General features: G+C 43.9%; 2 protein-coding genes across 2 annotated transcripts in view; both read right to left on the bottom strand.

Moving 5' to 3' along the window:
* Positions 1-7,617: 7,617 nt before the first annotated feature.
* On the bottom strand, positions 7,618-8,416 carry LOC132497017 (small ribosomal subunit protein eS1-like). The gene has a single exon (XM_060109860.1). The coding sequence runs from the start codon at positions 8,350-8,352 to the stop codon at positions 7,669-7,671; it is 684 nt and encodes a 227-aa protein (XP_059965843.1). The 5' UTR covers positions 8,353-8,416; the 3' UTR covers positions 7,618-7,668.
* A 7,103-nt stretch (positions 8,417-15,519) lies between these two features.
* DCLK3 (doublecortin like kinase 3) overlaps positions 15,520-22,258 on the bottom strand; it is a 31,275-nt gene continuing 24,536 nt past the window's right edge. The window contains exons 3-5 of the mRNA XM_060111466.1: positions 19,999-20,131; positions 18,572-18,739; positions 15,520-15,713 (exon numbers count right to left, since the gene is read on the bottom strand). Of these exons, the coding sequence (XP_059967449.1) occupies positions 15,520-15,713; positions 18,572-18,739; positions 19,999-20,131 (495 nt within the window). The remainder of the gene's footprint in view (positions 15,714-18,571; positions 18,740-19,998; positions 20,132-22,258) is intronic.

The raw sequence follows: 22,258 nt of genomic DNA, 5'->3' as shown, positions 1-22,258 counted from the left end.
CACCTCTAGTCCCTTCATTACCGATCTCCCTGCATAAGAGATGCAGTATGTGACTGTGTTGCCATACTGATGAAAGAAATTTTCACATACTGAGGTGTGAGAAAGACATTCTGGCTTGTACATGATTTAACTTAGACTTTATGCTCACCAGAACAGCCTGTTTTGTGGCCTATCAGACATACATTGTACATCTGCTTTAACCATTAACGAGAAGAATGCATTTTTAAAAAAATCGAAATGGAGTAACTGTGGTTCAGGCATCCAAAATGGGGCTGGATGGCCGTGGTGGATGTGGTTTCAGATATGTTCCTGCATTACTGAGAATTTGAATTTTCTGAACTCTGTCAGACTCAAGGACACCACCAGCCAGTCTCAAAACAATATCTGCTAGCTGCTGCCAGCTGCAACTCTTTGGTCTCAAGGTCTCCCCTTGTAACTATGCAACCATTTGGACCAATCCTTGCTAACTATCACCCTTACTTATTGTCAGCTTCACTCCTAATTCTTGCCAAACAACTTATGTAATTTTTCAGTTTTTTTGTCTTTATGACCCCCCCCCGCCCCATTTTGAAGACCAGCAGAACACAATTCTAAGGCTTCTTGAATCTGTGTCTCTCAGCCTGTAGTCCTCAGTTTTGGCTCAAAGGAAACTCTTTTCTATTCCTCTTATACATTATTTATTGACTATTTTCATCGATGATATGTATGCCTCTTTGGTCAGCCTCTCCCGAAGCACATGGCTGAGAACAGAGCCACCTAAACAAAACATACATCTGTGTGAGGGGGTGGGGGGGCTGGATAAAATGGATGCTAGAGAGACAACCACAGTACCAATTACAGGTTTCTTTAGGCCAGCTTCTCCTACAGTGTTCCATGAACCACCTATGTGAAACTCATTTACAGAGCTTGTTACATGCAGATTCCTAGGCCTAAGGCATTGTCCGATACATGGCAGGAGCTTAAGAGATATTTGTTGGAAGGAAGGAAGAGAGGGAGGGAGAGATGGAGACCCACTGAGTTAGATTCACCCTGGGATGGCTGACTAACGCTGGAGAACAACTAACTTAGGCTGAAAGCTAAAGATTCACCTCTAGTCACTTCATGATGGATCTTGTGGCAGAAGGGATACAGTACGTGACCACATTGCCACCTGTGTGCCTCTTTGCTCTGATGCTCTCAGTGATGTTACGATGACAGGAGTGCTGATTGGCTGTACTTAACATACATCATTAATATGGCTTCCAGCTTCACTTGTCGAATCCAGGATTCCTGTTACAACACTCCATGAAAAATAAATGAGTGTGGTAATGCCTTCCACTCTGTAGACTAACACATTGAAAAACACCCAAGAAGACATAAGGATGGAGTTTGTGGAAAGCAGCATCTGGGCCTTTTTTTTTTTTTTTTTTTTTTTTTTTGCAGTTCACGGGCCTGTCACTGTTGTGGCCTCTCCTGCTGCGGAGCACAGGCTCCGGATGCACAGGCTCAGCAGCCATGGCTCACGGGCCCAGCCACTCCGCGGCATGTGGGATCCTCCCGGACCAGGGCACGAACCCGTGTTCCCTGCATCTGCAGGCGGACTCTCAACCACTGCGCCACCAGGGAAGCCCTGGGCCATTTTTAATGTAATAAAAGATCTTAGGGGTGATTTTGGCATCTGGAAAGCAGCTGCCACCAACAGTAAAGGCTAGCTGTTTATCTTTTGAATAACTCTAAATAGTCTTACATAATGCTCCGTCTCCAGTTAACTAACATCAATTGCCAGGGAAAAGAAAGCCTGGGAGGTGACAGACATTATGTCAGAAGAGGGACTTGTTGCTGGAGAAACTAAACAGTGATCAGCTCAATTTTATTGATTGTGAATAATCGGACTCTTTTTCTTTTTTTTTTTTCTTGCCAAGTGCCTGCTTAACTTCTTCATTGGATGTCTAAATAATCATTTCAAATTTAGTGTATCCAAAATAAAATTCCTGGGGAATTCCCTGGCGGTCCAGTGGTTAGGACTCCCCACTCTCACTGCCAAGGGCCTGGGTTCAATCCCTGGTCGGGATCCCACAAGAAGCACAATGCAGCCAAAATAAAATAAAGTTCTTGATTATACATTCACTGCTGATGTTCCTGTCTTAGTTTTGTTTTTGTTTTTGTTTTGGCCTCACCTCACAGCATGTGGGATACCCAACCAGGGATCAAACCCGTGCCCATGGCAGTGAAAGCTCACAGTCCTAACCACTGACTGCCAGGGAATTCCCTTTTTAAAAATTTTTTTTATTGAAGTATAGTTGATTTACAATATTTTATAAGTTACAAATGTACAATATAGTGATTCACAGTTTTTAAAGATTATACTCCATTTATAGTTATTATAAAATACTGGTTATATTCCCTGTGTTGTACAATATATCTTGTAGTTTATTTTATACCTCATTGTTTGTACCTCTTAATCCCTGACCTGCTTCTCTCTTCCCACTGGTAACCAGTAACTTGTTCTCTATATCTGTGAGTCTGCTTCTTTTTTTGTTATATTCACTAATTTGTTGTATTTTTTACATTCCACATATAAGTGATATCATACAGTATTTGTCTTTCTGTCTGACTTATTTCTCTTAGTATAATACCCTCCAGGTCCATCCATGTTGCTGCAAATGGCAAAATTTCCTTCTTTTTTATGGCTGAGTAGTGTTCCATTGTATTCTTCCTGTCTTAGTTTTTCTCCTTTCCTTGTCTTGCTGTCTCCACTCCATCACTTCTGCTCCCCGATCACCTCCCTAAAAGACTGCTTGCTCATGAGTCCCTGCTTTTTGAGCAAACCCAAACTAAGGCAGGTGATATAAAAGGAACAATGAGTTCTTAAGATATTACTGGATTGTTATTTCAAAGCAATTATGAATATTATGCATACAGAACAATTGACATACACTTGGAAGGACAGCCATGATTAAAGACACACAAGACACTGATCACTGGGAATGAGCTGGTAATATCTTCTCCATTTTTCTTTTTTCTTTTTTCCCCTCCCCCATCCTGCTTCAAGCCCCTACAAGTGTGCCCTGAGGACATTCCCCCAGTAAATCCCTTGCATTAGAATCCCTGCCTCATATCTGCTACTAGGGAACCTGACCTGAGAGAGAAGTAAAGGATGACAGGAGCTCTGGAAAACATATCACATAAAGAGATGATGAAGGAGCTGAAATATTTAGTCTAGGAAAAAAATTGTGTGGAAATATGATGAGCAGATGCCTTCAAATATTTAAAAATTAAATACAGTAGTAGAAAAAGGACAGCTTGGATAGAAATTAGACCCAGGCAGAATTTGGATGAGTGTCAGAAAGAACTAATAACCAAAACTTTACAACATAGGTATAGACTGATTTGCAAATTGTCACCCTGCATGGGAAGTATTCACCCAGAATAGAGGACATTTGGGTGGGACGTGGGAGGAGGAATTCTGGACATTGTCTGATGGATGATTCACTGGACCAAAGGCAACGCTCTAGTTGTTATTATTCTAAGTGGCCACAAGATGGCAGCAGAGAATTCACCCCCCAAAGGTGACTGAATAGAAAATTCTGGTTGTTTCCACAGATTTGATTCAGATCTTCAGAGAGTATAGGAGGTGTTGTGCTTACATTATAAGCCCCTGTAGATTTATGACAGACAAACTTGCAAAGTCAAGACATTTCCCCCAAATCGTATATTTTGCTACTAAAAAAATTGAAATCTTAGAGGTAGAAAGAGGTAAAACTTGATCATTAAGATTATACAAATCAGGGTAAACACAACACTGAATCAGGGTAAACACACTCCATACATTCTGATACTGATGATACTTTTATCTTGATACACAAATTTCTAGGTCCAGCCATTGTGTACCTTCCAAGAGAGGGCTGTGTGTTTGAAACAGACTCAGCCAAGGGCCTTCATGTTAGGCCTCAGCCTCTGCTGGTTTGTGGTCCTCATAGAAAAAATTCTCGACATTGCTGGGAACCTGCCTCAAGTCTACAGGAAGATGTACTCACACTGAGGGCCTAATAACTGTCAGGGAACCCAAATACACCTGTGATTCCATGAAGCAGATTTAACAGAGTTCTTACAACCCTGAGGCCAATTAATCCCACCAGGCCTCACAACCCTGGCTTGCCTGGTCCCATGCTGTGGTAGCCAGCCTTCAAGATGGTCCCCAATGAACTTTCCTCCTGGTAACTGTGCCCTTTTGTCACTCCTTCCACTGAATCAGGGCTGGTTTGTGTGATCAGTAGGATACTGCAGTAGTGATGGCATATGTCTTCTGAGGCTATGTCAAAGACATTGCATCTTCTGCCATTCTCTTCTCCAATCACCCACTCTGGAGGAAACCAGCTGCTATACTGTTGGGACATTCAACTCTCTATGGAGAGTTCCTTATGGGGGAAGAACTGAGGCCTCCTGCCAACAGCCAGGACTGACTTGCCAATCCCATGAGTGTACCGCCTTGGAAACATGTCCTCTAGCTCTGGTCAAGCCTTCAGCTGACAGCAGCACCGGCCAGCATCTTTTTTTTTTTTTTTTTTTTTTTTTTTTTGCTGTACGCGGGCCTCTCACTGTTGTGGTCTCTCCTGTTGCGGAGCACAGGCTCCGACGCGCAGGCTCAGTGGCCATGGCTCACGGGCCCAGCCGCTCCGCGGCATGTGGGATCTTCCCAGACCGGGGCACGAACCCGTGTTCCCTGCATCGGCAGGCAGACTCTCAACCACTGCACCACCAGGGAAGCCCGAGATAGTAGTTTAAAACAACAATAAACATTAAGTTGTAGAGTAATTTGTTATTAAATAATAAATATCAATAACTAAAGTAACACCCAAAACGCCAGCCTCGCTGGCCACATACAATTTCTTTTCAGATATTTTCCTCTCCAAATCTGTCTGCTCTCCTCATAATGCTGGTTCAATAACACCAACCTGCTAACTTTGAGGTGCAACACACATTTTGTTAGCACTTCCATTACTGAATCGCTCTGCTTTATTTGCCAGTGGGGATCTTGAGAATTTCTACTCCTTGGTTCCCATTGCCTGGCTTCCATGACACAATACTGACCCAGTTCTACTGATTTTCTATTTCAGGTCTCCCTGCCTCTTTCTTCAAAGAGGTTTCTTTTTCTACAGGCCACGTCAATGCTGATGTCGCCTCAGAATCTATCCCTCTTTCCTTCTTTTGACCCCGAGCCAACTCTGTGGGTCATCTTGGTGCTCCCCGGCTCCACGGACCATCACTCCACAGATGGTCACCAAATCCATCTCTCCAGCCTACATCCCACTCCCCACACCCACCTGTCCACAGGCAGTGGTGCACTGGAGCCCGGTCATGGCAACTCACGAGAGCCAATGGTGCACATCTCTTCCCAACTCTATTTCGCAGTGTCACATTGGGAGCTTGAAATCAGCCACATGGAAACTGAAATGCAATTTACATCATGGCATTCCACAAAGGCTACCCATCAGGGCTTTGTCAAGAGTCAGCAGATAACCACTTATCAGCACATCACTGTTCAACCAGATGCCTTTGCCTTCTGTGTCGCATAAACACCTCCACTCAATGTGTCCCAAGCTGAGTTTTATTTTTTCATTCATTCAAAAATATCTGTTACACTTTTTTCAGGTTCTAATGAAGGAGAGACATGCCTGCCTTCAACAGACTCGAACTCTGTTGGATTAAACAGAAGGTAAACAGGTAGCATCTACCACACTGGTGAGACTGTAGCACGGGGGGAAGCTCAAGGGGTTCGGGGAGCTCAGAATTGGGAAGACTTTTTTGGGGGGGGCTGTGCCATGCAGCTTGTGGGATCTTAGTTCCCTGACCAGGGATCAAATCCAGGCCCACAGCAGTGTAAGTAAGAGTGAAAGCGCCGAGTCTTAGCCACTGGACTGTCAGGGAATTCCTGGGGAAGACTTCGAAGAGGATGTCTCATCTCAGCCATGACCTGAATCACTGATGCGAAGTTTCCAGAAGAAAGGGGGAAGAAAAGTGCTCCAGGCAAAGGAAGAAGAGCACAAAGACTCAGTGTGAAGAGACAGCACCGCATGTTTGGGGAGCAGCAAATGCTTCAGCAGGGAAGGGCCTGGCATGAGGTGAGCAGAGGTCAATCCATGAAAGGCTTTATAAGCCCTGACAATTGCCTTAGACTTTTCCTGGAGGCAGTGGTAATTCACTTAAGGTTTTTAAGCCTAATCATATGACTTGATTTGCTTTTTGGAACATTCACTATAGTTGCAATCTCGCAAGAGGGCTGAATAGGACCTACTTTCTCCTTTGAAAGATTTTCTTGCACCCCAATGTTCACAGCAGCACTATTTACTATAGGCAAGACATGGAAGCAACCTAAGTGTCCATTGGTAGGTGAATGGATAAAGATGATGTGGTCTATAAATACAATGGAATATAACTCAGCCATAACGAAGAATGAAATAATGCCATTTGCGGCAATGTGGATGGACCTAGAGATGATCATGCTAAGTGAAGTTAAGTCAGAAAGGGAAAGACAAATATATGATACTCCTCATAAGTGGAATCTAAAAATTGATACAAATGAACTAATTTACAAAACAGAAGCAGACTCACAGACATGGTTACCAAAGGGGAAGGGGGAAGGAGGGATAAATTAGGAGTTTGAGATAAACAGATACAAACTACTATATATAGAATAGATAAACAATGAGGTCCTACTGTATAGCACAGGGGACTATATTCAATATCTTGTAATAACCTATAATGGAAAAGAACAGGAAAAATATATATATGTATAACTGAATCACTTTGCTGTACACATGAAACTAACATCTTTTTGCAGACCTTGGGGGAAAGAGCTCTGTCTCCTTTCCTGGAGTTTCCATGGGTGCCCTCTGTAGGCTTAAAGCCTGTTCTGGTGGGACTCTGAGGTCAGGCTGTTCTGGTGAAAAACTTCAGGGTGAGGTCTATCAGAACGTTAATCAGCTCATTCCCACTGACAATTTCACCCGGGGCTCCTGCAGGGCATTAGTCACCTCAAGTCCAAGGGAGCCCCTGGGCCTCTTCATTCAGTGTTCTTCTCTTTCTACCATATGAGAGGCTCTCGTCTTTTATTGTTCTGCTGTTTTAGGACAGTCTGTTTTCCAATGTTCTTCCTCCTTACAGTAAGTGCATTCATTGTTCCTTCCCCAATGGGGACTTACCTCTCTTTGAGTTATTCACCTTCCGGGAATCCAATGCTGCTGCCAGAAAATTGGCGTTTTTGTTTTGCATCTTCTTTCTTCTGTTGTTGTTCTCTCTTGAACACTTTAAAAGCAACATCTACAATTGAGAGGGCTTCATTCCAAATGCACCATCTAAATTTTGCAACTTTTCTCCTGATACCTGAGGCAGTTTGCCCCCAGAAGGTCAAATTTTTTTTTTTTTTTTTTTTCCATGTAAAGAAGTGTTTCCTTTTATTCACCATCTCTAACACGCCCAAACCATCCCAGTTGAAAACTGAACACTACCCTTTCTCAGCTACTTAGTAACTAAGAGCAGTGAATAAAATCCACACAAAAGGTCAGAAAAATTCACCACATTACTATCAAATAAGAACACTTGATTATTGTCAGATTATTTAAAAAGAGTGATCAGAAATTAAGTATCACAAATGAGGTCTTTTATTTGTCACCATTAAAAGTCTGATTTTTAAACAGATTCCTGGACTGGTGGCTCATATCCATCAGCTCGTTCAACTTTAGCACCTGTCTCGTCCCCAGTAGCTTTTCCAGAACTACTACCTTCACCATGTAACTCCATGAGTTTTCCCAATTCAAACTTGGGCTTCTTCAGCATTTTTACTTTTCTAACAAAGACATCGTGGAGTGGATAAATAGACTGGCAGGCCTTTTCTATGTCTTTTCCAATGCTGTCTGGAATCAATTTATTGACCACCTCTTTCAAGTCATTTGTCTGCACCTCTCGGGTCATGATTTCCATCATCTTCTTACGGATCTGGCGGACCTGCTGGTGCTGGGCATAAGAGGTCTTCCGAATCTGATTGTTGCGTTTTTTAGTAAAACCCACACAGAAGAGACGAAGCAAATAACCATCGGTAGTCTTGACATCAACGTGAGCTTCAATCATGGTCTGCCATTTTTTGACCATGGAGCACATTTTGTCACGGGTAAGATCCATGCCATGGAAATTAGTCAGGCAGTTTTTGCCCTGAACGTCCTCAGTAATAAGCTTGAATTTTCTAAATGCAACTTCATCATTCTGCAGATCAGCAAGGCTCACTTCAAACACACGACCCTTGAGGCCATCAGATGCGATTTTGGTTCCTTGAGTTCTCGTGACTAGTGTTTTCCCAATATTTCTTATATTGAACATAGCTGGTGCTTTCACATCATACCAATCTTTCTTAGAAAATGGGTCAACCGCGAGATCTTAGGGGTGCGGGGCAGGACGCGCTGTCTACATGACCTCCAGAAGGTCAAATTTAACCTCTGTAATATTTTCAGGGGCCTTGGGATCTGCATTAGGTTGATGTCTGTAGGCCTGATAAATCCTTTGCAAAAATTCAGAGGGGTTTTCATTTGTTTTTTTGTTTTTTTTTTGCTGAATTTCTTGAATTTTGTTCAAACTCTTGCTTTGGTTCCCCTTTTCAAAGCCCGGCCAAGATGCACTCATAAGTCATGCTCTAATAAGGGCATTCCTCCCTCATTGGGGTTCCAATTTGGTTCAGATTTCGGTGCTGCCAAGTGGGCTTCAGGTGTAGAGGATCCTCCTTATAAGGAGGGTCGTGATCTTTCAAATTAAACAAGTCTGAGAAACCCAACTGGCTGATCATTTGCATCTAGGTTCCCTGCGAGTTAATGGGGGAAGGGAAATTTCCCTGCCCTGGGAGTGGCTCCTGGCCCAAGTTGGGTGCCCTGTATGGTCTTAGATGGCAATACCAGACCAAGTCCCTGTGCCCCAGAAACTAACACAGGATTTACTAATTGATCCGTATAGGCAGGGACAGTCCTGAGCCCCAGCGTCAGGAATTGGGGCTGAATAGGAACAGAAGGTGATGAAGGGGTAGATATATTGGTATGGCGGCCAGAGCAGCTGGCACAGCCAGCTCAGCTGGAGGAGTGAAGGTTTGAAGCAATATAATCTCACTCTCATTCCCTTTTCTTATTTTCTCTGAGAATAGTACAAACGCTTGCACATAAAAGATTTCATCTTTCTTCCCTGCTTCTTCACAAAATAGCTATAGTCATCCAAAAGCCACTGTAAAACCATAAATAGCAATTGATCATCTCTAACCGTTAAAAGGATGCCTTTTGGAATTAATATTGTTAACAACAATCATTGTTCCATAATCTAGATTTATAAAGAAATTAGAATCCATTAAAAAAAACTAGAAATGTTGTCAAAAAAAAAGTGATGCCTTTTTGCTTTGGCATCAACCCAGTGGCATTACACTGTAATTGTACTTGATTACTGCTGTGACACAACAATTTAAGATAATTAATAAAATTATGACTGATATCATTTACCAAGATATGCAAGAATTTTAGGAGTTCCATATAATTTCTAAAATGTGTATGTTAATGACATTTACCCATATGATACAATCTAAGAAATTTTACCGCCACTTATTTGACAATGCTTCCCATGTAATTCAACATACCAAATAAGCCTAATTAGTTTACTATTTCTGAGATGGAGAGAGCACAAATAATTTGAGGGCTTCCAGGGACCCTTTGAAAAGCCTCAATATTAGCTAGAGGTCAAATGAACTTCATTTAGAGTTTGATCTTTGGGAATTTTGTCAGAAATATCAAAAAGCTTTAACCAGTGATAAAAGATCAATGACAAATACAGATCACTTAAAGAAACTTAATTACCAAACACAGTTCAGTATTTCAAGAAAACTGTCTTCTTAGAGAACCAAATTCAGGTTCTGTACTACTTTACCTTTAAAATTCATTTTATTAATTAAGTTCAATCTCATCTTAGCCAATCCCAACCATGTACAAGACTCTTTCAGTGTTCCTCCTCCACAAACCTTCCACAATTTTCTGTGTCCACATTAATCTGCCCCTCACTTTCTTTTCCATTCAGAAACAACCAGCTCTAGGACAAAACCAGGTTTTTCCCTTTAACAAAATGCATTTTCATTCCTCATGCTCTTTGCTGAAAACAGACATCCTACATCTTTGCATACTGAAATGTTTCCCTCATAATTCTTAACCTTGAAACCTTAATCTCTAGTGAAAATCAAGAAGCAAACAATCGTAAACTGTTTATCATACCTGCATTCCCTGACTAACAAGCTTATGCTTTAGTCTTCCTCTCCTGAGAAGGCAAAGGTAGGTAAACTTAGACCTGCCCAGCAAGTAATGTTCCAATATTTTATCCTATTTGAAATGACCCAGATAGTCAATGAATTCTCTTCATTTAGCTTACTTTAAAGTTAGGAAAATCTAGAGAGACTATTTTAGATAGACATTCCCAAAACATAATTATTCCTATACAGTTTACCTAAAACTCTTACCTCATTTACCTCTTTTATTTACTTAAAGTCTTTGTCATGGGACTTCTCTGGTGGTCCAGAGGGTAAGACTCCGTGCTCCCAAAGCAGGTGGTCCGGGTTGGATCCCTGGTCAGGAAACTAGATCCCACATGCATGCTGCAACTAAGGAATCTGTATGCCACAACTAAACATGCTGCAACGAAGATCCCACATGCTGCAACTAAGACCCACTGCAGCCAAAATAAATAAATAAATATATTTTTAAAATATTTTCATATTGTTATTTTCCTTGCTGACAAACTTTTTAACAGGAATAATAAAGGTTTTCTTTGATTTCTAGTAAACTTAGGTACAATGAAAGTACGATACTTAATGCTAATGACTCTAAAGACATATCTGGGGCTTCCCTGGTGGCGCAGTGGTTGACAGTCCGCCTGCCGATGCAGGGGACACGGGTTCGTGCCCCGGTCCAGGAAGATCCCACGTGCCACGGAGCAGCTGGGCCCGTGAGCCATGGCCACTGAGCCTGCGTGTCCGGAGCCTGTGCTCTGCAACGGGAGAGGCCACAACAGTGAGAGGCCCCCGTACCGCAAAAAAAAAAAAAAAAAAAAAAAAAAGACATATCTGTATTAAACCAACAAGTTTCAGCTAACTTTATCTCCAGATATTAAAGCAATACTGAATATTTCTTAGATCACGTGAACCCAAAAGTCATTCTGGTCGGTCTCTCCATGTTTGAGTATGAATATAAGCACATAATTTCCCTCAAGCCAATCAAATAGAGCCCCCCAAAATCAATTTTGGCAATGTCATACATCTATAATTCACATACAAACTCAAACACAGGGACCTCGCAATTCCCATTCCAAAATATCAGCCATGAATCAGGTGCAGCAATGTAAAACCCACCAGTTACAAAAGAGGTTGGATTCAAACAGGGTTTCTGGCAGATGGGACAAATCAAGCTCACCTGTTCAGATGGCTAAACCCTTTTTACTAATATTTACAGAAAAGATACTTCTATTTGTAGCATTTGGTGACTTTAGGAACCAAGTAGAACCTTTCTCTTCTTCCTGGGAATGTCCCGTTCTTGGACAAGAACAGATAGGTTTTTGGTTTTTTCGTCTGTTTCTTTCCTCCATTTGACATCAGTAAAAGTTTAAAATATCACAAAGCTGATTTGGCTGTAAATGGAGAAACAGTACCAAACAAAACGAAACAAAATCCTAAATGAACCCTCAAGTTTGGTCTTGGGTTTTACATATGCCGATGACACAGGAGACCATGAACGACGTAACTGACACAGCAAGGGTACATTGTGCATAGGGTCCCAAGGTAACCCTGCCTAAATCCCTTGTGGAGATTCTAACAGGTACTATGGCCACACATGGTTACAATGATATAAAGTATCATCTTCCTCTCACCCATGGGTTCATAGCCGTAATCAGATCACTTATCCAAAACACACCTCAGAGGACTTTCTTTAGGGATAGTTGAAACATTCCTTGTTTTTCAAGACAAATAAAACACAAACGGCACATACAAATGCTAGCATCCAAAGAAACAAACGAACAAGTTCACAAATTGCGTAAAAGTCCAACTCTTTCCTTTCTCCAGCAAGGTACATGAACAAATTGGCTTCTTCTGGAGAAAAATCTCCAAATGGAGAGGAAATAAAGTTCCTGGCTGTATACGCCAGCACAACTTACCCTGCTGTATCAAGCCCATCAGCTACCAAATGTGGGATTCCTTGCCCCAACTGGCAAGAGCTGGGGCAGCTGGTACCGCTTTGGAGAATTCTGAAGGGAAAATACTCAGGACAAGTGGTCCCAGTAGCTGCTAGGGCCTTACCTGAAAATTTCCCCACCAGGGCCAGCTGGCCACGAATAGAAAGGCTCCTGGCTGGCTGGCTTGCCAAAATTTGTTACGGAGTCCAAGCTTGTACTGCTCACTGCACGACAGGCCAGTAAATCGAGAGACGAGTTATTGGAGCAAGGAATAGTGCCTTTATTAGGAAAGCCAGCAGACCAACAAGAGAGTGGACTCATACACCCCAAGAACCATCTTACCTGAGTTAGAATTCAAGCTTCTTTTATACTAAAAGGGGAGGGAGTAAAGGTAAACATTTCCTGGTTCCTGTCAGCCTCCGGAGGGGATGTGTTAATTCCTTCCTCCCTGCAGTCATTCACAGGTGGGCCTGGTCAGGATGTTTTCTGCCAGTTAAACAAGGGTATTTTAGCTTAACACTCATTACCTGGGAGGCAGGGTTCCCAGAGATGGGCCATTATGTATAATTTAAACTTACAGGCAACATCCCTTTCATGATTACCTTGTAATAGGATACAAAGGTTCTTCCCTATTACACTTTCACTTAGCCTAATTATTTTGAGTTTTATCCATTCTGTTGCATGTATCAGCAGGTCATTCCTTTTTATTGCTGAAGAGTATTCATTGGATGGACCTACCACAATTTTTTTCTACACTCACCAATTTAGGGATATTCAGATTGTTTCCACTTGGAGGCTACTACAAATAGAGCGCCTGTGAATATTTGTGTACAAGTGTGTGTGTGTGGACATATGCTCTAATTTCTCTTGTAAATACCTAGGAGTGGAATAGCTGGATTATATGGTAGGTGTATGTTTAACTTTTGAAGGAACTACCAAATTGTTCTCCAAAAAAGGAATACCATTTTTACATCCCCAACAGCAATGTACAAGAGTTCCGGTTGCTCCAAATCCTCACCAATACAGGGCAGTGTCAATCTTTTTACTTTAGCCAATTAATTTTAGCCATTCTAATAGCTGTGTACTAATATTTCATTGTGGGTTTGACTTGCATTTCTCTAGTGACTAATAATGGAGCTACAACATTTAACAAGTGGAAGACTAAACCTACTCAGAAGACCCAAAGGTGTAAAAAGAGATGTAGGGGGAAAACCAGGAAAACGCATGACTTACGGAAGCCAACTGGAGAAATGATTCAAAGAGAGAGGTCAGTAGAATCAAATGATGCCCTATGAGGTCTGAAAATTTTCTTTTGGATTTAGTGCCTTTGGTGACACTATCAAAAGATGTTCCAGTAGCAATTGGTTCCAGCTTCCAGCCTCTTTCCCCATTTCCAGAATGAGTCCTACTGTACTGCCTGTGGACAGCACCCACTCCTCAGGTGTCTGGGTCCCAGCTCCATGGGGCCCCTCCTCGGACCCATGAGATCAAAGCACCAGCTCGTACCTCTTTACAGTCGTTCTAAGTTCCTAGGGGGTGTCCCAGGCTCTGTTCCCTGGGAAGCCAACTCTGAGATGGAGATTATCATGCAGAAGTTTCATTAGGGAGTGATCTCAGGGCCATCACGCCTGGAAGAGAAGGGAAAGCGGCAGGACTGGGCAAAGGGCTCAGCCAACCCCCACGGGGAGCTGTGAAGCTGGATGGCCCTTCAGTGTTGTCTGGCCGAGCCCTATATAGACCCATCATTGGATGCAGCCTATTCCCAGGAGGGGCATGTGATCCTGGGTGAGGTGACTCCTGCCAGCTAAGGGCAGTTCCTGTCCCTGGTGATTGCTGAGGGCTATCAGCCAGCATCACCCTGCAGCTCATTCCCTTCAGCCTTGAGGGGGGATCTGGGTGGCATAGTCAGAATGTGCTGCAAGGGTTTCTCCTCCAAGCTTCTACATTCAAATCGCCCCAGTCTCTTCCCTTGGCTCCTCATCTAGGAGTTACCATCTCTGAATTATTTCCTGTGTGCTTTCTGCATTTTCCAACACCTGTTCCAGCAATTCCTTATACTAAACTCTCATGCTATTCCTGTTTCCTGTCGGATGCACTTCCTCCACTGAGATGACACCTACACTGTGAGGGAAGGGATGGGAGGGGTGAGAAACCTGCACTTTGGGGCTGATTCTGTGTCCCATTGACCAGGTTACATATAACCTAGAAAGGTCAAGCTGGGAAATATCAGGATGATGTTTTGCTATCAGCTCATACATACTCCCAGGGTCATCTGTTTGTACAGAAGTCCGGAGTGAAATAACCAACATGTCCTATGCCCTCCACAGTCTGCCCTGCAGATAGGAACATGCCTGAACATTCTGAGCTCCTTCCAGCCCGGGTGTAACACATCGACTGTGTTTCCGACATAGTAATGCACTAGATGGCTCCCTTGTGATCTGAAAATGTTAACACAGTCACACCTGAGTGCCTAACTTCACGTAGACGGGACTCAGACTCAGGGATCATCGGCTGAAACGCAGTCTAAATGGGTCCTGAAGGGGTGGGAATAAATCAATGATTTCTTTCTTTTTTTGGCATGCAGGATATTAGTTCCCTGACCAGAAGGCGAACCCGTGCCCCCAGCAGTGGAAGCACGGCATCTTAACCACTGGACCGTCAGGGAATTCCCAATGATTTCTTCTTTCCATTTCAGGCTGTACCAAATCTGATTTTCAGTAAGGCTAAAATGCTAGAGACCAAGACCAGCACAACCTAAACAGACCTGGCCAGTTCATCAAGGGTCCATCAGCACATTTATACGTAGTCACAGTGGTTTCGGGAGGCATGTCTGAATTATAACTCCCTGGCTCTCATCACCAGCATTAAGAAGTAATCAGAATACAGTTACTTCAGTCATCCAGAGTACATTTTATTAACACAGAAGGACCACAATTCAGTTTATTAATCTCACAGGGGGAGTTTAGACCCTGGTAAGCACCACTCATGTAGTATACTATGAACTTGATTACAAGGAGGAAGCAAATCACATCATTATTTCCAAAAATTCCTCACTGAGAACAAGTCTCCCCCTCACCCCCCAAAAATGTATTAAAGGCTTCAAATCTAAAAATATGTTACAACATTTAACATTAAGACTCAAGTTTATTTTTTAAAATAAGCTTTAAAATATACTGAGTGTCTTCTCTCCTTCCCCTGATTCTCCAATTATGGGAGGAAGGCTTTTTCACTGTTTTTCTCCTTGACATCTATTCTTTTCTCTGTCCCCGAGCAGAACCAAGGGCTGAGCAAATGCTGAGGCCGTGACTATGACGCCTGCTCTGCAGCCCTCGAGTGCTGGCTCCGGAAGTGGTTCTCGCTGCTGGGGGGGCCCTCCTTTTGTAGCTTTGCCCTTCTGGTCTTTCCAGCAGTTTCAATCCAGGGATGCTGAAGAACCTGGTGGGCCGTGTAGCGCTTTTTGGGGTCTACCACCAGCAACCGGCTCACCAGATCTTTGGCAGCTGTTGGAATGAGAGAAGGGCGGAAAAAATGAGATGCATGCAGGTGGTTTGGAGTTTTCCTTCCCCATACAGGAAATAAGGACAAACTTTCCCGTTAGCACCATGGCTGGATCAGAGAACTTTATGCCATGGTGGAAACTTTCCATATCTGCGCTACCCGCTTGGGACTACTGAGCATTTGAAATATGGCTGGTGCAACTGATGAACTGAACTTTTTTTTTTTTTGGCCGTACCGAGCGGCTTGCGGGATGTTAGCCCCCTGACCAGGGATTGAATCCGGGCCCTGGGAAGTGAGAGCACAGAGTCCTATCCACTGGACCACCAAGGACTTCCCTGAACTGAATTCTGATTGCATTTACTTTTAATTAATTTACAGTTACATTCAAATAGCCACATGCAGCTAAGGGCTACCATGTTAGACATAGAGTCATGAGGTCAGGCCTGCAACTAACACCCATGGCGCTGCCCAGCCCAAGAGGACACATGGAGGCCACATAGCATACGTCTACACTTTTTTTTTTTTTTTTTCAGTATGCGGGCCTCTCACCATTGTGGCCTCTCCCGTTGCGGAACACAGGCTCCGGACGCGCAGGCTCAGCGGCCATGGCTCACGGGCCCAGCCGCTCCGCGGCATGTGGGCTCCTCCCAGACTGGGGCACGAACCCGTGTCCCCTGCATCGGCAGGTGGACTCTCAACCACTGCGCCACCAGGGAAGTTCCCGCCTACATATTTTAAAATTTGTAAATCAAACTATCAAGTTGTTAAATAAAATATGTCCAATCTTCTTCCTAAATTGATAAATATACCTCCAGATTGACAAAACTGTAAAACATGGGCAAAGAGATCTAAGTAGTAAATAGTGCAAATTCAAAATGCATTTCATTTTTTGCTCAAGACCATAACTGATTCTAGAGAGATGTGGTGACAGCTGGTGGATCAGGTGGCAGACGGGGAGGAGAAGAGATTTCTCCTTGGCTCGCTGGCTCTCCCAGGCTGGCTCCCTGAGCCTCTTAACCAATTACTCAAGAATACATGGGAGGGAATTCCCTGGCGGCCCAGTGGTTAGGACTCCGTGTTTCCACTGCAGGGGGGCATGGGTTCAATCCCTGGTCAGGGAACCAAGGTCCCTGCAAGCTGTGCAACATGGCCAAAAAAAAAAAAAAAAAACCTGATGTAATAAAGGCATGAATGTATATATATATTTTTAAATAAAGAATGCATAGGGAAAAAGATACCCATGTTTATTTACCTTTATTGGGGGATGCCTCTTGTTCAAGGTCAGCTGTTCACCCACCAATTGCCCCGCTTCTATAGCCACTGTCCAGCCACCTCTTGAGCATGGAGACCACAGGATTTCTCCTACCCCACCCCGTTCAAACTGGGCAGATTCCGCCCACAATGTACCCCTTCCCCATTCATCCCAGCATCACTCCTTCAAGGTCCTCGGAGGACTCAGGGGGTAGAAGCCCAGGTTTAAACGGAATTCTCAGTCTCACGTGCCTGTGTGTGGACAGTTGGACACCCCACCAATATGTCTGTGCTCCCCCTACGCCCCCCAAACAGCTGCTCCTTGGCAGCCTAGGGCACTGTGGGGAGGGGCTGGGAAAAGAGGTCTCACAAGCCTTGGAAGTGGGCTTGGGCCATTTGTGCAGGAAATTCTGGGGTCCTGGTTAAGTGGTCTAGAAGGGGGAGCCTGGGCTCTGGTGGGGGGCACAGCCTCTTGTCCCCAGAGTCTCCTCACTTCTGGGGAGACATGTAACCAGAGCAGACCCTCTAAGGCATGGGACTCAGGGCAGGGGCCACCATAACCAAATCTAAGAACAGTGTTGCATAGAACTTTCTAAAATGATTTTTAGTCCTTCAATTCCCAAATTGCCACTACCTTGATCAGCTCAAGACCCTTACCCTACGGGCAGCAAGCTACCCTCTTCCCACCTTATTTAAGTGGAAAAAAATGAAGCTCTTCCCTTCCCTCAAGCCCCAACCCCAGATGAGGAGCCAGAGCTGAGGACAAGGGCAGATGAATAACTTATCTTAGATGATGTATTTAGGGGAAATTGGGGAAAAGTTATCACTCCTATTCGACTTTTTCAGCTAAAGACTCAAAAGACTCAAAACCCCCAATGATCTAGTTCTCAATTTTACAAGGGCAGTGGGTAGTACATATAAATCAGTAGAAACAAGGGGGGAAAATTCCACTTGAAAGGGCCAAAAAGGAGGAGGACCACACATGCTTCTGCTCCACTAAAAAGTACCTGAGACCTTCTCCCTTGACCTTCCAGAGCCCCTGTGCCCCAAGTATGCCCCCATAGGACCCTGATTATTCACAGGTAAAATAAGCATCTCCAGTCTGTCCAATTCCCAAACTCTTCTGTATATGAGATGGCAGATGGCTTTTTTTTTTTTTTTGGCTGTACTGCACGCCTTGTGGGATGTTAATTCCCCAACCGGGGATTGAACCTGGGCCCTCGGCAGAGAGAGCGCCGAGTCCTAACCACTGGACTGCCAGGGAATTCCCTATGAGATGGCTTTGATCTTTCCAAATGAGGATTACACGTTTCTGATATTTTTCAGTTTATTTTTCAGTTCTGAGGTTCTTTAATTGGCTTCAGGAAAAGTATTTGGTGACTACAACTGGTGGTGAGAATCTTTCATTATATCTCAAAGCAAGTCGTGTTTGGAATGCTATGGAAATCTACACCAATCTAGCAGGAAATAAAGGATGAAGCACAAGATGCTGACAGCCCAGGTACCATAGCGGGTTCTCTGGGTGGCATTTTACGCATCTGACCTGATCCCCAGAGGGGCTCCGTCTCTCCATCCCCTTCCCTCCTGCCTGGGAAGCCCCAGGTCTCACCGTCAGAGATGTTGTCCCAGTAAGGAGCCAGGAACTCGAAGTGGCCCAGCTGGATGATGTTAAAAAGCTCATCCTGGTCCCTCTCTGGGCTGCGGAATGGGGGGAAGCCGCACAGGAGGATGTAGAGGATAACGCCCGCGGCCCACATGTCCACCTCCAGCCCATAACCTGTGCAGCAGAGGCAGAGACACATTATCTCACCACTTTGGCTGCCATCTCTGTATCGAGGGGTCTCAAAAGCATACGTTCAGCCAACCAGACAACTCTGTGTATCCATCTTAATATCTCTACAGAGTCAGTGTGTTCAAAGTCTAACTCACCCCATCCCCATCTCCCAAAAGAGCTTACCTTTCCAACTCCCTGTGTTAGTTGGTGCGAGCCCTACTATCCTGACTTCCCAGAGTTCATGTAGACTATTTGCTTTCATTCCTCTCTTATCCAGCTCAGTAATGCCTCCATTAAAATGTCTATAGTCGCTCAGTACTCTCTTGTCCCACTGTCACCACATTACCACAGCTACTATGATGGCCACACCGAGTCCAAACTCACTTGTGGGGAATCCATACTCAACCTACCCATCCAACTGCAATTCCCTCTGCTCCACTGAGGCTGGTCTTCTCAATGTCTCTACCACCCAACCTCCATGCATAGCCTAGTCTCTGCATGTTGGCTTCCCTGATGCTTCTGCTGCTGGGACAAAATCTCTCCCTCCTCCCTACCCCCAGACCTACAACCCATCCAGAGCCTTCCCATCTTTAGCCATCATAGGGTGGCTAAACTGATTTCTCCTGGAGTGCAAGGATGGCTAAATAGGCATTCACATACTTGGAGCCATATAATAATAATAATAATAATAATAATGATTTCCTTGTATATCCTTTACAGAGTGTGTCACTAAAATAGTCCATTGGACCCTCATACAATATACGAGCCTGTAATAAATATTATTCATTGGGTTTGAGATGGGACCTCCTTTCCCTTTAAATGCAAGGTTGGTAAAGGAATTTTTAAGCCAATTACCATAAGAACCGTTCCAATTGTCTCCATTAGAGGTAACCTTGGGTGAGTGGCCAAATGGCCTTGCTTGCTTGCGTTCCCCACCCAATACTCCACCATCTTCCATCTCACCATCTTGCCAACACATGTGCATGCGTGCGCGCACGCGCGCGCACACACACACACACACACACACACACACCACAATCCCTCCTCTGTGATAAGGGCAGCCCTGGTGAGGAAAAAGTGCTCGTGCTTTGGTCAAGAAGACCTATTTCAAATATTTCCATTAACATCCAAGTACAAGCTTAGTGCCAACTCTCTGAGACTTTCGACTGCTCCATGTTGAAAAATGTAAAATTTAAATATTAAAAGTTAAACCTTGGTTAGTAAGTGAGCTGGAGTCCCACGGAGCAATGTGTAACCCTTACCTTTCTCAGAAAGAATTTCAGGAGCTACATAAGTTGGAGTCCCACACACAGTAAATATAGGTCTCACCACATGCTTTGCAAGACCAAAATCAGCCAGTTTCAAGGTGGTAGATTTGTCCTCATTTCGCTGAACCTGTAAGAAATCAAAATCCCCAAATGACCAAAATTGTGATGAGAACAAAGAAGGAAAACTAATAGGACAACAACCATGCAAGTTCAGGATAAGCGAACAATAAAACATAGGAGCTTATAGATTGACCCAACACTGACAAATCCAACTTGATCTCAGTGACATGTGCTCACTAAAGAACCAATGAGTTAGATTTTCTCTGCTGTCCAATATGGTAGCACCATATTGCCACAGATGGCTATTTATTTTAAATTAATTAAATTAAAATCTAATTAAATTAAAAATTCAGATGCACTAGCCACATTTCAAGTGTTCAATAACCATCCATGGCTAAGGGCTATTATATTGGATCATGCAAACCTACAACATTTCCATCAGTAGAGAAGAATCCACTGGGCAGCACTGAGTTAGAACAAGGATCAATGATATTTTTGAGCGCAGACTAGCTTTAATGAGAATTAGAAAATGCCTGTGGGTAATGCAAAGTCAGAGCAGAGGAAAAAAAGAAAGGAAAAAGAAGTGGGAATTGGAATGAAAAAGTAGACAAATAAGCAGTGGAGGCTAAAATTATATAATTTACCTAGCAAACACTTCTGTTGTGCTTCTTTGATGCCAGGCGCTGTTTATAACATCTTACAAAATATTAATTCATTTAATCGTCATTGCAGTCCTGTAAGGCCATGCACATTCGCATTTTACAGATAAGGAAATGGAGGCACAGTTACATAGTAAATGGTGAGCTAGAGTTTGAACCCTGACACTTGGGCTTTAGAGTCTGTGCTTGTAACTGGTGTATGATGCCGAATCTTCCAGCAAAGGGTTATTTCTGTTGCAGGAGGCTGAGGAGGTCTCATCCAAAGGCCCCCAAAGAATCGTAAGCAGGTGGACCAGAGGCAAACCTCCACCATCATGGGGCACAGCCAGCCATTCTCAACCCTGAGTTTTACCATGTTGTTACCAAAAGGGCTTTTGCAGTAAATCCCTCAGGCTGTGCTGTGCCCAGGAGTGGTCCCTCCTGGGGGAGAGATGGCCGTGTCCCTGGGAGCATTTCTGCTGTGCGGCCAAGACCTCCAGAGCATCTGCTGGGCTGTCTGGGTTTCAAGATTAAATGAATTAATATCATAATTTTACCCTCCACAATAGTTCACCTCTGCAGAGCAGGACTGACTTCACGTAAAATAGGAAGTATTGATACAGAAAGTCAGCCTTGCTATCTTCCTCCTCCCCTTTTAGGATCTCCTCATCCAAACCAAGAGCCTCCTTCCCAGGCATGGCCCTGGTCCAACCTCTGCTGTCAAGGCTCCATCCTCCTCCCCTGCTTTACTGGGCCCGCATCTCATGGTAGAAGCTGATGGCTCAGGCCAAGGTGAGCTGAGTGGTTAATTTCAGTGCTATGGGAAACTCACTGGGATTAGCCTGGGTGATCTCATCCAAGTGAGACTCAATGGAGCCAACAGGGCTACAGGAGAAATTATCAACCTGTCTGCAGGCACACGCCCTTGCATCCTGACTAGAACGGGGGCCAAGGTTCCCAATGCACCGACCAGCACTTGGGGGGCTGGAGGGCATTAGGCAGGGCTCCGGTTCTCCCTGTGCGGCATCAGACCCACACCTGAAAATGCAGGGCGGGCAGCCACTCCCCGATCTCCTCAGCCAAGGGTAAGTGCTCCAAACCTGCTTTGGTTCCTGCCAGAGAGTTTACATCTCTGTAAGCAGAATGTGTCTTAACTACTGAGCCCAAGTCACTGGGCAATCTAATCAATTTCTTCATAATTAACCTAACCTAATGGAAATCATAGATGTAGAACTAAAACACACTTCTTCTTTGGTCTGTGTATCGAGACAGATACAGCTCTAAAGGAGACTGGAGAGGTAATTATTAGAATAATTTACACTAGAAAATCTACTTTGGAAGGCAAGGACAAAAAAAAATGTGTGCTGCCTTAAGTTTCCAGATGGACCATCTACATGAGTCCCACTTGCTGGGTGACTGCTAAAAAAATCTGTCCCTCACAAATATTTGTAAATATTCCCAACCAAATGATGAGCATTAAAAGCATTTGGCTGATTGAATACACCAAAATTAACTATGAATCCCTATGCAAAAGGACGAGCATTTCCTTCCTCAAA

This window comes from Mesoplodon densirostris, chromosome 10 (assembly GCF_025265405.1).
Source record: "Mesoplodon densirostris isolate mMesDen1 chromosome 10, mMesDen1 primary haplotype, whole genome shotgun sequence".
NCBI classification, from domain to species: Eukaryota; Metazoa; Chordata; class Mammalia; order Artiodactyla; family Ziphiidae; genus Mesoplodon; species Mesoplodon densirostris.
The sequence above is the reverse complement of the archived record's forward strand: the minus strand, read 5'-3'. Positions and strand labels throughout refer to the sequence as shown.